Below are 17455 nucleotides of genomic sequence, written 5' to 3'. Positions count from 1 at the left end.
AACTTCAATTACAGCAAGTACCAGGTAACAGCAAAATCTCAATAATCCGAAGGTAAGAGAGACTTTGCATGGCTTCAGAATGCCCCAAAGCACTTATAGCTCCTGAAGTACAGTACTCTTCATGTGTTGCCACTGCTGTTGTGCGGATATAACCATTTTAAATACGGTGTTTCTCTGGCTGCTGAGTCGTGAACCTGGGAGCATAATCACAGGCTGAGGATTGAGCGAGTTTTGAGAAGATTTGCAGCTCAGGTTGAGGTGTTGGATGTAGGCTTGCTCACTGAGCTGGAAGGTTTGTTTTCAAACATTTCATCACCATACTAGGTAAGGTCCCCAGTGAGCCTTTAAATGAAGTAGTGAAGCATTTACCACCTGCTGGGATAAAGGACAGAAAATGACATCATCAACCCAAGGAAACCCAAACTATAAATAGAAAGCGGGCTACACCGCTAGTGCTTTAATTGGAGGCTCATTGAAGATGTTACCTAGTATGGTGACGAAGCATCTGGAAATGAACCTTCCAGCTCAGCGAGCAAACCTGCGTCCATAAGGATTGAGCATTTAAGACAGCTGTGACGTAACTCCTTCTCAGTACTGACTTTTCAACACTGCAGCACTCTCTCAGTACAGACCTTCTGACTGGCACAGCTCGGTAGTATCCTTTTTTTTCTCTTATAGGCTGTGACCATCCCTACGTTGCTGCACAGCCCTTGAACTGAGTGGCTTGTATGGCTAAATTCCAAATTTTACCCTTTGGTGGTGGGAACTGAACATGAGTCCCCAGGTGTTATGTGGGTGCCTGGATTACTAGTCCAGACGCAATAGAACTCCACTTTTGCCTTCCTGAGGAGTGCCAGTGTAGGTTTGTGTTTCCTGGTGTGGGACTTGAAACCACAATCCACTGATTCAGGTTAAAAGACCTGCCCGCTGAGTCACCGCTGCCACTTTTTCTGATGCTAAGGTGAAATGGGATTGTATGGGTTTAAGGTATAGTTCTAGTTCTTAGGTTGTCATTCATTAATCACTTGCCTTCAGTCATTTAACAGAATTTGAATTTGATTTTTAGGTGCGCCTTTGAAGAAAAGAAGTGCTTCATTAAACCGATTGGGTAGTAAAACCTCTCAACCAGAGCAGAGTGTCTCCCAGGTGGAACAAGCAGGTGCAGGAAATGCTTTCTAGCCACATTTAACATGCTGCTTTGAATAATTGTGAATGTTGCATTCCACCTTTTAAGAAAAATCAGGCTCTCTTGTAGTCATTTACTTGATCAGAGAATTATTTCAATCACATTATTATGTGCTTTTAGTTTAAACCCTGACACTAAAAAAGGATTAAGCAGTTTTGAAGTTTTGGAAGTGAGCCTGCAGGGTTTGGAGGCAGCTTTTGGTGTTGAAGATGTTGTGGGAATAATGAAACCATGCCATTGATTCTTACACACAGCAGACAAGAATAGATTGCCTAGCAACCCTCGTTCTTTATCTCAAACAGACAAAAAGGACAGTCTGCAAGGTGGCTACCAATTTGCATCAGACAGTTCCCCTGTAATATGATAAAAATATTTGCTGAATATTAAATGTATTTAACTTGATGCTATATGAATTTTTCTACTTTGATTTATTGCACTGGGTCTCAAAATTGCACCTGTTGCAACACAGAACATCTTGCTGATTTGATTATATTAATTTCTTCTCATTAGGGAACAAGTTCAAAGCTTTTACCTTTTCCAGATTGTTTGTGGTGACAGTACGAAAGGGCCTACATTGACAGAATGCAATCCAATCTGACCAGCTCCTGACTCTACCTGGACAGTTTTGATTTTTAAGCCTGTTGCACCCTGTTTGTGATTAACCTTTTTCAGTTTGGAATTCTTTTCAGTCGTGAAGTCTGCTTGCTGATTGTGTTCATCCAGTATTAACCCTCAAATTCACTAACAACTTTCTAAACAGGAGTATGACCAAAACTTCCCAATATTTTCCATTTCTACAGCTTACAGCAGGCTATGTACCTCTAATGTAACTTCCCCACTTTCTTAACACAGGCACAGTTATACAGGGAGCTGCTATTGTCCTCTGGCTACGTTACACCATTTACGCAGAGTAGAGTGTGGCAACGTGATGTTCATTATAGGTAGCTTCCTGAAGCTGATGCCTCCACGTGCTTAGAAGCAAGTTATTCTGCCCCCACAAATAGAGGCTTATTTGTTTGCTCAGACTGATATGTTAATTACACCCTGCATTTGCCAGTATTCTGTTTGAATGCACCTTGCTTATGTTAAAGTCAGCAGACTTCTGCTTATTTGTTAACGGCCAGCAGTGTATTTATCGGGACCCACCAAGCCTTTGTTATTCCCATGAGTTGAATATTGTTTACTGCCAGTTATCTAACTGGTTGGGATAGTGAAGTTTTTGTTTTCGTTTTTAACCCTTTTCTAGTTTTCTGTAAGCATTTGCTAACTGAACATGTTTTTGTCACAATTTATGTTTTAATCCTCGTCCCTTCCTTCTCTGACTCCGCGCGCGCACACACACACACACACACACACACACACACACACACACACACACACACATGCGCACCCCCCCACCCCCCAGTCAAAACTATGCTGACTTGCTTTTTGATTTATTCCTGCCCCTCAGCTCGGCGTTCCCAGAACAGTCCCCTGGAGAGTAACATCATCAGCCGTCTGCTAACCCCCACACAGTCCTCTTTAGCTAGGAGCAAGAGTGCTGCTGCTATATCAGAAGCTGGACAAAGTTCTGCAGGTAATTCTCTTCACCAAAGACAACATTTCTAAAAGCCATATATTTATTGAGGGTGATTGCATTAAGCGCTTTGCCTGCACACTGACCTTGTGGCTGCTCTCTGCTAATGTAGCTCAGTATTTTTATTCAGCTCAGGACCAAGAACCCCTCGCTGACTGGGGCATCAGCTCTGTCCCGATGGCGAATAGTGAAACTCAGTCACCTGATCTAATAAAGCCCAGAGTCAAAGAAGGTCCCACATTGGGCTTCGTGACTTGTGGGGGAGATGTGGGGAACTCCCAGAACAACCCCCCACCCCCTCCTACATGAGGGATGGTGCTGACAGGGGAGCTGTGGTGCTGGGGTGAGGGGTGGTGGGAGAGAGGGGTGGAAGCTGGCAGTCTGCAATACATCCATTGGTTCTCCTTTAACACTACTACTTCCTTGGGAGAACTCTAATAAATTAGTTAAGCATGATTTCTCTATCCAATAGTTCCTCCAATTTTAATAGTTTGAAAGATCATTAGGGATGCGATGGCCTTGTGGTATAATTTAGAACATTAATCCAGAGACCCAGGGAACATCTTAGGGAATGTCCTTCAAATTCCACCAAAGCAGATGATGGAGTTTGAATTCAATTTTTAAATCTGGAAATGAGGGTCTAATAACGACCATGAATCCATTGTCAATTGTCGGCAAAGCCCACCTGATTCACTAACTCCCTTTTGGGAAGGAAACTGCCTTCATTACCTGGTCTGGCCTACAGCAATGTGGTTGACTGTTAAGCTGCCCTCTGAACAATTAAGGTTGGGCAATAAATTAGGTTAGATTAGCTTAGATTACTTACAGTGTGAAAACAGGCCCTTCAGCCCAAACCGACCCGCCGAAATGCAACCCACCCAGACCCATTCCCATACATTTACCCCTTCACCTAACACTACGGGCAATTCACCTGACCTGCACATCTTTGGACTGTAGGAGGAAAACGGAGCACCCGGTGGAAACCCACGCAGACACAGGGAGAATGTGCAACTCCACACAGTCAGTGGCCTGAGGTGGGAATTGAACCCGGGTCTCTGGCGCTGTGAGGCAGCAGTGCTAACCACTGAGCCACTGTGCTGCCCAAATGTTGGCCTAGCCAGTGATCATCTCATCTGTGAATTAATTTTTAAAAATGTATTACACTGAACATAGCATGGATAATGATATCAGAGATTATTGAAGGTTAGATTCAGAGATACCTCCCAAAAAAGACAGATCATAACCCAGAATCACAATGTGTGTCAATAATAGTGATTCATTATGTCTCGTGTTTATCCAACTTCAGAATGTTAACCTCCTTGCTCCCTGTTACAGATGCTGATTGACATGCCATGTGTTTCCTGTAGTCTGTTTTAATTTCAGATTTCCAGTATTTGCAGTCTTTTGTTTTCTATTAGAAGAGGTTAATTATGCAACCAGTAGAAAAATAGAAGATGATAAACAGCACCGTGTTTTTGAATTGTATTTTAGCATTGTATTTCGGGCTTTTGTAGGTTGGTACAAACTCTCTGAGCTTGAACCTCCTGAGTATCACATGACATTACTTCAAATCCTGAAATGACTGACCGACCCAGGGATTGATTAATTCCCCAATCTCTGCTAGATCAAAAGGCTACTTAAGTCTCCAGTTTTCAAAATGTTTTGCTGCATCTCTAATCTGATAATTTTTACTGTCCTCTTTTTCTGTCTCCCCTATTTTTCTCTCTTGCCTTTCTTGTTTTCAGATCAGAAAAGAGTTCAGGTTAATCTAATGCAATGCTTCTAACATTCTTATAAATTTTGTTTTTGAATTTTAGCTTCAGTATTTTGTTGATTTTTTTTTAGTCCTGGCCATTGGAAAGAAGGAAGCAGCCACCTAACCCCCAGGCTTTCTTTATTTATGAGTCTGACATTTGATGTGACAATTGATGTTCTTGTTGTACAGGTCAATCAGAAAGGCAAACCTAAGGCTGCTGTATAATTTTCACATGCTCTCCTGGTTCCCCATCATTACATCTCTCCATCCCCTCTCGATATTTGTTGATCTGCTATAGAGTACAAGAACTAAGATGAGAATATTATGAATTGCTCTTTTCAGAAACACATTTTATAGCAGAATGCTAAAACTTGACAGAAGCATTCCAGCAAATTCATGTGTAGGTTTGAGAGTTTTGGTTGCTATTAATCACATTTGGTACAATGATGTATATATCAGTATGAAAATTAACAACTGGTAACAGGAAATACTCAGCAGGGTCTGACAGTAAATCTGGTAAGAGTGTTAAAAATCACAGAACACCAGGTTGTAGTTCAACAGGTCTTTTTTTAAGATTACCTAGAGTGTGGAAACAGGCCCTTCGGCCCAACAAGTCCACGCCAACCCGCCGAAGTGCAACCCACCCAGACCCATTCCCCTACATTTACTCCTTCACCTAACACTACAGGCAATTTAGCATGGCCAATTCACCTGACCTGCACATTTATTTTTTGGACTGTGGGAGGAAAACGGAGCACCCGGAGGAAACCCACGCAGACACGGGGAGAATGTGCAAACTCCACACAGTGAGTGGCCTGAGGCAGGAATTGAACCTGGGTCTCTGGAGCTGTGAGGCAGCAGTGCTAACCCCTGTGCCACTGCGCTGCCCTTCATCAGGTGGTTAAGGAGTGGCACTCCGAAAGTTAGTACTTCCAAATAAACCTGTTGGACTACAACCTGATGTTTTGTGATTTTTAACTTCATGCACCGCAGTCCAACACCAGCAGCTCCACGTTTTGGTGAAAGAAATGGAATGAATGTCTCAGGTCTGTCATCTTTCTTCAGAATGAAAGTCTGACACAATCTTAACGACCTGAAGCATTAATGTTGTTTCTCCCTCCATGCTGCTCCCTGACCTATGGAGTATCTGTTTTCATTTCACATTTACAGCTTTTGAATCTGTGTGAGATCATTCATTACCAATTAGCCAATTTGAAAAGACTTTTGAACTCTTCAGTATAGCTAAGAATTTGGAAAAATTGCTTCATTTTGCCCGGTCTGTCCCAAGTTCCAATCTAGCCAGATAGGAAGAGATGTTTAACTGTTGGGGAATTGGTGAAAATCTGAAAAAGAGATGCGTTTTTGTTAAAAATTGGAGTCCATTCAAGTAATAGTTTATTCTCTTGTTCTGACAAGTAGTTGCAGATTTTGTTTTTGATGTTCTGCTTAATTTTCATTGATCTAAAATCTCTCCATTTGCTGCTTTTTACCGTCTACAGCATATTTTGTAAGTCCTGCGTTTTGCTATGGAATTTTCTATAATCATTGCACCTGGCAGCTGAATGTTCAGCCTGGCTGGAACATCACCATGGCTGCTGCATGGAACCCAGTGCTTTTCCCATTGCTGTTTAATGTGTTTTTAACTGTTTAACGTCTTACAAAATGTGTTCTGTTTTTGGGGTGGGTAATGATGTTTGGGGTACAGCCATCCTCATCGGGTCACTCAACAGGTGACTGCAAAACAAATGGGAGTGGCCCACAGGTTGCATGATCTCAGCCGGTAGCTTCAATAACTGTCCATGTGTCATGAAATCACTGTCTTCATCTTTCTCATTCAATTACAGTATTGTCCTGTGGTTTAATGCTTATTTAACTCGCTGTGTACAAATGGCACAAAACGTTTTGGCAATTGAAAGTCAATTCTATTAATTCCATTTTTACTTGATGTTTCTCCACCTTAATTACTAACCATAGCATGGTGATGGTGTCTGTTAATCAAGTGTGGTGGTCTGCACTCTGCTATTCATTTGTGGTCCTAACATGCACCATTTCTGTTTTTCTCTTTTTATTTTCTTGCTTTGCACTTTTCTTGCTTTCCTATTTCAAATTTTAACCTTGTAGAGTCTCATCTCTGTCCTCGTTCAGCTTCAGCTAGACCCGTCAACCCCCCAAACAAGCCTCTGCGTAGCCGGAGCACGGACCGACAGAACCCTGTGTCTGAAGCCTCTGCCAAAGACACTATGTCAGTCGAAGCCTCTCAGGTTAGTGGAAAGTGGGGCCATGTGTTGAACTTGTTTGAAAAGTATTTATTTGACTATCTTTCTGTTTGTGCCCATGTTTACATTGATTTGTTAGTGTGCATGTTTTTGTTCATGAATCCTTTGTCTACCTTAGCCAAGTGATTTCTTTTTACCCCACGTGGGATGGTAGGTGGGGCCTGGTTCAGTGTTCCACCAGAAAGATGACTCTTATTTCTGAGCAGTACATGAGGAAGTCTGAATTATTATATCAGCCTAGGATAGTAATGTGACCTTCTGAGTCAGAGCAGAGATTGCTGCTACTGAGTCACAACCAACATTTGTTCATACAGGCTGTATTCTTTTACATTCATTCCCAGCATGTTGACATCACTGGCTGGACCAGCATTTATTACTAATCCCTAGTTGCTCTTGAGAAGGTGGTGGTGAGCATCCTTCTTGAATCCCTGCAGTCCACATGCTGTAGTGATATTCAATGCTGTTAGGGAGAATTTTGACCCACCAATATCTTTGTATCCAGAAAGTTGTGTCATTGAGTGCAATTACATAATGATCATGTCATTGAATTAACAATCAAAGAATGATCCCAATATTCAAGTTACAAACTTACAATGGAAGCTGCAGAATTTAGTCCAGTTAACTAATTTAGTCGAATTTAAAAGTAAAAACTAAATCAGTATTGTCAGGTATGAAATAATTGGATTAAAGTAGTGGTGATTAAAGTAGTGATCAGTGGAATGTCACTGGATCTGCAGAAGGCATTTAATGAAGTCCTTCCTGAAAGACTGATTACTAAAGAGAAATTGCTGATCTAATGAGCAAATTAGCTAAGTGACAGAAAACAGGGTAAGGAGAATGGATAGAGTTATCAAACTGAACCTCAGCTTTTCAGCATTTTTGCTAATGACTCAGATGGAACAGAAACCCAGTATCTGAATGTATCAATGATACACAGATAAAAACAGCATTGTACACAGTCTCGATGGAACCATAAGCTCCGAAGAAGCATTGCTGGAGTGAATGAATGGGTGAAACTGGGCATATGGATTCAATGTATGCAAAGCTGAAAAATGTGTTCCAAGGAGCAGGAGAATCGACATTTCGGACATACGCCCTTCTTCAGGAATGAGGAGGTGTGTCAAGCAGGCTAAGATAAAAGGTGAGGAGGAGGAGCATTGGGAATGCAATAGGTGGAAGGAGATTAAGGTGAGGGTGATAGGCTAGAGAGGGGGTGGGGGCGGAGAGGTCAGGAAGAAGATTGCAGGTTAAGGCGGTGCTGAGTCCGAGGGTTGGGACTGAGATAAGATGGGGGGAGGGGAAATGAGGAATTGGAGAAATCTACATTCATCCCGTGTGGTTGGAAGGTTCCTAGGTGGAAGATGAGGCATTCTTCCTCCAGGTGTCATGTTGCAGTAGGTCTGCATGGTCTGGCGATGCAGTAGGCCAAGGATCTGCATGTCCTTGGCAGAGTGGGAGGGGGGTTAAAGTGTTGAGCCACGGGGCGGTTGGGTTGGGTGTCCCAGAGGTGTTCCCTGAAACGTTCCGCAAGTAGGTGGCCTGTCTCCCCAATGTAGAGGACACCTGCACCAGCCAATCCAATCGCCCATGGCTGAACACTTTAACTCCCCCTCCCATCCGCCAAGGACATGCAGATCCTTGGCCTCCTCCATCGCCAGACCATGGCAACATGACACCTGGAGGAAGAGCGCCTCATCTTCCGCCTAAGAACCCTCCAACCACAAGGGATGAATGCAGATTTCTCCAGCTTCCTCATTTCCCCTCCCCCCACCTTATCTCAGTCCCAACCCTCAGACTCGGCACTGCCTTCTTGACCTGCAATCTTCCTCCCGACCTCTCCGCCCCACTCTCTTAACCTTAACCTCCTTCCCCCATCGCATTCCCAACGCCCCATCCCCAAGTCCCTCCTCCCTACCTTTTATCTTAGCCTGCTTGGCACACCCTCCTCATTCCTGAAGAAGGGCTCATGCCCGAAACGTCGATTCTCCTGTTCCTTGGATACTGCCTGACCTGCTGCGCTTTTCCAGCAACACATTTTTCAGCTCTGATCTCCAGTATCTGCAGTTCCCACTTTCTCCTCCTTAATGTATGCAAAGGTTAGTTCACTTTAGATTTTTCACGTAAGTCCGTTTTATACAAGTTGAGTTAGTTTTTAAGTCTGATACTGAGATTTCTGTTATCCAAACTATTCTGGATATGGAACAAACGAGGAGCTTGGTCACAGATCAGCCAAGGTCTTTGTGAATGGCAGAATAAGTTAGTCGGGCCAAGTGGCCTGCTTTTGTTCCTTGGCGAATCCGGTGGGTCTTCGATGTGTTTTGAAAGAAGGCAATCTGCTTCCCTTCCCTATACCAATGGGATTGACTAGAATGGCCTAGCAAGCCACTCAGGCATTCCAAACTGCTCAGCATGCATCAGTTCAAGAAGGCAGCCTCAACATCAACATGTTTTAATGATTAATGATGTCCATGAAATAATTGCAAATTATCAGAAAAACCCATCTTGTTCATTAATGTCCTTAGGGAAGGAAACTGCCGTTCTTACCTGATCCGGCCTACATGTGACTCCAGACCAACAACAATGTGTTTGATTCTTAACTGCCCTCTGGGTAAATAGGGATGGGCAATCACTGCTAGCCTGGCTAGTGATACCCACATCCTGTGGGTGAGTAAATAAAAGTAACCTACTCGAGGCTGTGAGGAATGGGCAGACAGTGCTGGGCCTTGCCACTGTCATTTGCCTCAGTGAATAAAAACAAAATTCCAGTTCAGCCTTTACATTCGGTTTTCAAATCCCGGGGCTACCCGATAGTGATTTGCTAAGGTGGCTGACTTCCTGCAGTAAGTAGTGTTAGCCAAAGTGTGATGTAACCGAGCTGAGGATGATGTATGCTTTGTTTGGGTACAGCCAAGAAACATGGTGTGGTGGCAGTCAGGTATTCTCGGGATTGAGCCTGTGTTGATGATGGTGAGGTAGAGTGTGCACATCATTAGTTATTCCTTTGTGAGTCACCTGCAATCACTGTAAATCCCACTGTAAACCTGTGTGGTTATGCAGACAGGTACACATCCAGCCAGGTCTCTGCTTACAGCTGTATGTCAAATATGCCAACACTTTTACCATCCCTTCACCTACAGCCTGAGACTGAACTGAGGTTAAAAGGTTGAGTAAGCATTCTCCAATTTCCTGGCTAAGAGCTTCTAATTCTGACAGTTCTGCCCAGACACATTGAGATGGTTAGTGATGAAATGATTCTCATGTTTATTGTGAAGATGCCCATCACACCTCGAGGCAAAGTATATAAGCCCAAACTGCATCTGAAGTGTGCAGATAATATCCAATCGGAGCTGGACTGATGGGAAATGATATGATGCAAAATGGAACAGGGCATTTACTTTAGTAGATACTTATATTCCAGATCGCATCATTGTGTCATGAACGAGTGCCTGGGAAATGGTTAAGCACCAAATAGATAGAATGTATAATGGAATGATTGGCAACTTTGATATTGTAGACGTGAAATGATGTTTCACTGATGTGAACATCTGGTAATTGTAGAGCAAGACACTGATTAGCTATTTAATGTAGTAGTAATGGGCTTATTTGATTTGTATAAACAGAAACCGACTAAGGATAAACGTCCTTCATTTCCTGCGTCGTCAAACCGTAGACGCTCACCCTCACCAGTTTTGGTAAAGAGACCCCCATCACCGTCAAACTCAGGGGCTCGGCGACCCCCATCACCGTCAAACTCAGGGGCTCGGCGACCCCCATCACCGTCAAACTCAGGGGCCCGGCGACCCCCATCACCGTCAAACTCAGGGGCCCGGCGACCCCCATCACCGTCAAACTCAGGGGCCCGGCGACCCCCATCACCGTCGAACTTAGCGACAAAAAGATCAACATCACCTTCAACAACCAAGTAATGCAATAGATATTTCAAGATGATTTTATAAAACCATTAACCTGGTAACTGATGTTTATTCAGGGAGATCTATGGAAGTAGTAGAGATCAGCAATGATCAAATTAGACAGTGGAACAGGCCAAGGAGGCTGAATGGCCTCCTTTTGTCTTGAGCTATCATATTTATGGATGAACTGTCTTTTAGAGTTATACAAACCTGATGATAGATTCTTTGCAAAAATCTTCTAACATAAGCTGAAGGATGCAGCATTCTTTAGGCACCCCCCTCTCACTGGTTATAGGAGTTGGGAGGATATGTTACGGCTATATATGACTTTTGGAATATGACATTCAATTCTGATCTTCCTGCTATAGAAAAGATGTTGTGAAACTTGAAAAGATTTACACAGATGTTGCTGGAATTGGAGCATTTGAGCTATAGGGACAGCCTGAATAAGTTGGGGCTAATTTCCCCTGAAGCATCAGAGGTGAGGGGTGACTTTAGAGAGGTTTATAAAATCATGAGGGGTGTGGATAGGGTGATTAGCCAAGGTCTTTCCCCTAGGATAGGAGAGTCCAAAATTATAGGGCGTGGTTTAAGATGAGCGGGGAAAGATTTAAAAGGGACTTTAGAGGCAACTTTTTCTTGTCGATGGTGGTGTGTGTATGGAATGAGATGCAGGAGGGAATGGTGGAGCCTGGTGCAATTATAGTGTTTAAAAAGCATCTGGATGGGTGAATGAATAGGAAGGGGCTATGGCCAAATTCTGGCAAATGGGACTTGATTAATATAGAGTATCTGGTCAGCCTGGGTGAGTTGGACCGAAGGGTCTGCTTCTGTGCTGTATGTCTCTATGACTGTATGCCTCTAACTGGTGTGTCCTCATTGAGATTCTGTGGAAATCACCATGTGAATCAGACATAAGCTGTTTTTATCTCCCTTCGAGGGCTATCTATTGTCCTCTTCTGTGCAGCTCTCTCATCTTCCCTCCCTCCACCATTCCCACTTATCCCCACTCTGTTCTCACCTTTATTAAAGGTGGTACTTTGAATTTTCGCCAGTTTCCTAGAAAACATGTTTTCTCAACTCTTAAGCTTTGAAAGCAGGTGAACAAGTTGTTCAGTTTCTGGGGTCTGTCTAATCTATCTTCGCTCCCTAGTGTACTGCTTTTATTGAAACCCAGTTGGCTTATCACATGAAATGTACAAATACTGACTTGCATGGAGATGAGCTATTTGAAGTCCTTAGGTATCGGTTGCCCTCAGGCACTGTCACTTTGGTTTAGAATACTGAGTATTGGTCATTACCTGCCTGATACTCAGCTGCCACCCCGTACCCAAAGTCATGAGGGAGATTGGAGCTTAGGTCTATGCAACATTGTCCCCTTTACAGTGACTGAAATCCAATAGAGCTTGCACTAAATCATCTTAATATAACTCTGAATGTTTCCAGGTTTTTTCATTTTCAGGAAGGAATGTACAAATAAACTTTGTAGTGAGATGCTGGTATTTGATTCTACTTGGCTAGAATGTGTCGCAAATATTAAAGGAATTAAACCCAATGAAACATTTTTGAGAATTGCTTTTTGATGCTGAATTGTAATTGTGTTTTAAACAATGATATGGTTCTCTGCTCAGTGTAGCTGTCAGATCTTAATAGATTGCTTTTATTTAAATGTTATATCAATACCAAAGACTGTCCTCCTCCCAACAGATTCAAGCAGCACCCTGCATCCCCTCCATCAGCCCAAAAGCCTCTACCTATCCACCGACCTCCAGTTGCTACCTCTAGTGTGACTGCATCCAAAAAGAAAATTGAAAAGGAAGGAAAACCAAAGTCCTTACCGGAGGTTGGGGGTCAGGAGCACGAAATTCGGCACGTGTCGGAAAAAGAGTCCTCAGCAAAGTCATCGAACAAAACCAAAGAAACTGATCAGAAACCAGGTATGCCCCGATCACAAGGACTGACAAGAAACGCTTTTTTTTAAAGGAAACCTGAAGCAGTTTGTGGATAATAACAACTTGGTGAGACCTTGTGAATTGCCTGATTGAGAATACTCGGTCTGTAACTACCGTCTACATTTATATAGCACCCTCAATTTGTAAAATATCTCTAGATGGGTGCAGTTGTACAGGACATTGGTGAGGCTGCACTTGGAGTAATGTGTTCAGTTTTGGTCACCTTGCTATAAGAAGGATGTTATTAAACTGGAAAGTGTGGAGAAGAAATTTACCAGGGGGTTGCCAGGCTTCAAGAGTCGGAGTTATAGGGAGAGGTTGGACAAGCTAGGACTGTTTTCTTTAGAGCATAGGAGACTGAGGGGGATCTTATAGAAGTGTATAAGATCATGAGAGGTGTGTGTAGGGCGAATGCACTCAGCCTTTTTCCCAGGGTTGGTGAATCGAAGATGAGATGGCACCCGGTTTAAGGTTGGAGGGGAAAGACCAAAAGGGAAACAGAGGGTGGTATGTGTATGGAATGAGTTGCCAGTGGAAGTGGTTGAGTCAGTTACATAAACCACTCTTAAAAGGCATTTGGACAAATACATAGATAGGAAAGGTTTAGAAGGACATGGGCCAAGTGCAAGGAAATGGAGTTATTGTGGATATTTGTCTTTGTAAGCATAGTTTGGGCCAATGGGCCTGTCTCCATGCTGTAGGACTGTATGACTCTGAGTCTAACAGTCAAATATGAAATATAAATGTGAGCAAAGATTGACGAAACAGGTGACCAAAATCTAATCCTTGAAGAAAGCCGGTTTATTTCCCACACCAGTTGCTGAAAACAGTCGCTTTCAGCCCAAAAGTCAGACACTATAAGTTGTGAGCTCTTTGCTCCGTGCCTCCTGCAAGCAAGTGAGAGTATCTAGAGAAAAGATCGAGAAACGAGCCCTGGCAAACCAAAAGGATCATCTCAGGGACTCTGTGGACAGGGCCACTGAACAGTCTTCTCAGGTGTCCTTCCCCCCAGAACACCATCTTTTTTTGTCTTCCTGGCAGTTTGAGAGAATAGTGGGAGTTTATAATGGGGTTGGAGTTTTAACCAGTCGAGGTAATATAATGAGGCAGATTTAATAAATTATCTCAGTTAAAAAATAGTCTGCCGGGTAAATAGTGACCATAACATGGTAGAATTTAGCATTCAGTTTGGGAGTGAGGAACTTGGGTTAGAAACCAATATTATTAAATATAAATAAGTGTAATTACATGGGAATGGTATTAGAGTTGACTAGTACAGATAGGGCAAGCTGTTGAGAGAAAATGATTAATGAGCAATGAACCTTTTTTTAAGTTAATGACTCTCAGCAAAGATGTATCCCTGTGAGGAAGAAGGATTCTAAGAAGGGGATAAACCTACCATGGTTGACTAAGGAAGATAATCACAGTATCAAACAGGAAGGAAAAATATACAATGTGGCACCTTTAGAGGATTGGGAACGTTTTAAAACCAACAAAAAAAGGCCAAAAGAGAGAGAAAATAAATTGCAAAGACAACTTCACAAGTAACATGCATGCAAAGCTCCTTCAAATATATAAAAAAAGGAACTGAGGCAATTGTGAATGCTGGGATCTTAAAGAATGAGGTTATGGAAATAATAACAAGGAGCCAGAAGATGGCAGACAAGTTGAACGTATATTTAGCATCAGTCTTTATGGTGATGGGTACAAATATACTGAATTATCAAGGAGCTGAAGTGGGGGAAGGAAATAAGCATGGCTCTGAAACTCAATCCTTCTTCCAATAAAAGCTAACACACTGTACATCGCCTTAACAATCCTGCCAACCTGGATGGCAACTTTCAGGGATGACAGAGATCTCTCAGTTCATCTATACTACCAAGAATCTTACCATTAGCCCAGTACTGTTTTTATTCCTGTTGCTCCTTCCAAAGTGAATCACACTCACTTTTCCGCATTAAACTCCATTCGCCACCCCTCAGCCCAGCTCTGCAGCTTATCTATGTCCCTCTGTAACCTACAACATCCTTCAATACTATCCACAACTTCACTGACCTTCGTGTCATCCGCAAATTTACTTACCCATCCTTCTACGCCCTCATCTAGGTGATTTATAAAAATAACAAACCACAGTGGACCTAAAACAGATCCTTGCGGTACCCCACTAGTAACTGAACTCCAGGATGAACATTTCCCATCAACCACTACCCTCTGATTGGATGTAGATTTGCTCGCTGAGCTGGAAGGTTCATTTTTAGACGTGTCATCATCATGCTAAGTAACATCTTCAGTGGGCCTCCAGGCAAAGCACTGCTGATGATTCCAGCTTTCTATTTTTATATTTGGGTTTCCTTAGGTTGATGATGTCATTTCCTGTTCTTTTTATCAGCGAGTGGTAGATGGGGTCTAACTCGATGTGTTTGTTGATAGAGTTCCAGTTGGAATGCTATGCCAACCTCAATCCCATGCTTCCATGTTTTCTGCAATTGCCTGCTGTGGGGAACCTTATCAAACACCTTACTGAAATTCATATGCACCACATCGACCCCCTTACCCTCCTCCACCTGTTTGGTCACTTTTTCGGAGAACTCTAAGGTTTGTGAGGTACGACCAACCCTTCACAAAACCGTGATGACTATCCCTGATGATCTTATTCCTCTCTAGCTAAGTGTAAATCCTACCTCCTTAAAACCTTTTCCAACACTAACTACAACTGAAGTAAGGCTCACTGGTTTATAATTACCAAGGTTGCCCCTCCTTGAACAAGGGGACAACATTTGCTATTCACCAGTCTTTTGGCACTATTCCTGTAGACAATGACGACATAAAGATCAAAGCCACAGTCTCTACAATCTCCTTGGCTTCCCAGAGAATCCTCGGATAAATCCCATCTGGCCCAGGAGACTTAACTATTTTCAACTTTCCAGAATTACGAATACCTTATCATTCTGAACCTCAACCCCATCTAGTCTAGTAGCCTGTATCTCTATATTCTCCTCCACAACATTGTCTTTTTCCTGTGTGAATACTGACGAAAAATATTCATTTCACACTTCCCCTATGTCCTTGGACTCCACGCACAACTTGCCAGTACTATTCTTGATTGACCCTAATCTTTCTCTAGTCATTCTTTTATTTCTGATATACTTATAGAAAGCTTTAGGGTTTTCCTTGATTCTACCTACCAGTGATTTCTCATCTCCCCTCCTGGCTCCTCTTAGCTCTCTCTTTAGGTTTTTCCTGGCTAATCTGTAACACTCAATCGCCCTAACTGAGCCTTGACGTTTCATCCTAACATAAGCCGCCTCCTTCCTCTTGACAAGAGGTTCAACTTTTTTTAGTGAACCATGGTTCCCCACCTTGACCACTTCCTGCCTGCCTGACAGGCACATACTTATCAAGGCCACACAGTAACTGTTCCTTCAACAAGCTCCACATTTCAATTGCGCCCATCCCCTGCAGTGCCCTTTCCCATCCTACGCATCCTAAATCTTGCCTAATTACAACTTAATTGCCATTCCCCCAACAATAACTCTTGCCCTGCACTATATACCTATCTGTTTCTACTGTTAAAGTAAACATAACCGAATTGTGGTCAGTATCACCAAAGTGTTCACCGTCCTCAGAATCTAACACCTATCCAGGTTCATTAGCCAGTACTAAATCCAGTGTGGCCTTGCCCTTATTGGCCTGTCTACGTACTGTCAGGAAACCCTCGGGCACTCATTAGACAAGAACTGATGTGTCTAAAGTATTTGAACTGTAGTATTTCCAGTCAATATTTGGAAAGTTAAACTCCCCCATAACAACTACCCCATTACTCTCACTCCTATCCAGAATTATTTATGTTTCCTCTTTCCTTTCCCCTACATCTCTGGAACTGAATGCAGGTTTGCTCATGGAAGGTTCCGTTTCAGACATTTCGTCACCATACGCGGTAACATAATCAGTAAGCCTTCGGACGAAGCATTGGTGGTATGGTCAGCTTTTTCCCACATCCAGAAACCCTAGGCTCTCTTCTCCCCTGCCCCCCCCCCCCCCCACCACCACCACCACCACCACATCAAAGGAGTCTCAGAAATGACTGCCAGACTACTCAGACCCCTTGGCATCACGGTAGCCCACAAACCCACCAACACACTAAAACAACAGTGAATGAGCTTGAAGGACCCCATACAGACAATGAGTAAACGTCATTTACAAAATACCGTGCAAGAACTGTAACAAACACTACATTAGGCAGAAAACTAGCCACCAGGATACATGAACATCAACTAACCACAAAAACACATGCCCCATGTTCACTAGTATCTTTACACAGATGAGGAAGGATACCACTTTGACCAGGACAACACACCCATCCTAGGACAAGCCAAGCAGAGACACACGCAAGAATTCCAAGAAGCATGGCATTCCAACTGGAATTCTCTCAGCAAACACATTGACTTGGATCCCATTTACCACCCCCTGAGATAAAGATCAGGGGGCATAACTACAAATTGAGGGGTGATAGATTTAAGACAGATGTCAGAGGCAAGTTCTTTACTCAGAGAGTGGTAAGGGCGTAGAATACCCTACTTGCTAATGTAGTCAACTCAGCTGCATTAGGGAGATTTTAACAATCGTTAGAGAAGCGCATGGATGATGATGAGATAGTGTAGTGGGATGAGCTGAGAATAGTTCACAGGTCGACGCAATATCGAGGGCCAAAGGGCCTGTTTTGCGCTGTTTTGACATAGGAGATGATGTCACCAACCCAAGGAAACCTAACCACAAATAAAAAGCAGGCCATACCAGT

General features: G+C 43.0%; 1 protein-coding gene across 3 annotated transcripts in view; it reads left to right on the top strand.

Moving 5' to 3' along the window:
• The window catches only part of map7d3 (MAP7 domain containing 3), a 111391-nt gene that overhangs the window by 58134 nt on the left and 35802 nt on the right, over positions 1-17455 (top strand). For 2 of the 3 annotated variants that reach the window (XM_060832379.1, XM_060832375.1), the window contains 5 exons: positions 1067-1159; positions 2637-2762; positions 6640-6779; positions 10415-10716; positions 12413-12642. In XM_060832379.1, the coding sequence (XP_060688362.1) occupies positions 1067-1159; positions 2637-2762; positions 6640-6779; positions 10415-10716; positions 12413-12642 (891 nt within the window). The remainder of the gene's footprint in view (positions 1-1066; positions 1160-2636; positions 2763-6639; positions 6780-10414; positions 10717-12412; positions 12643-17455) is intronic. The other variant, XM_060832376.1, reaches the window with a different exon arrangement.

Source organism: Hemiscyllium ocellatum, chromosome 11 (assembly GCF_020745735.1).
Source record: "Hemiscyllium ocellatum isolate sHemOce1 chromosome 11, sHemOce1.pat.X.cur, whole genome shotgun sequence".
NCBI classification, from domain to species: Eukaryota; Metazoa; Chordata; class Chondrichthyes; order Orectolobiformes; family Hemiscylliidae; genus Hemiscyllium; species Hemiscyllium ocellatum.
The sequence above is the reverse complement of the archived record's forward strand: the minus strand, read 5'-3'. Positions and strand labels throughout refer to the sequence as shown.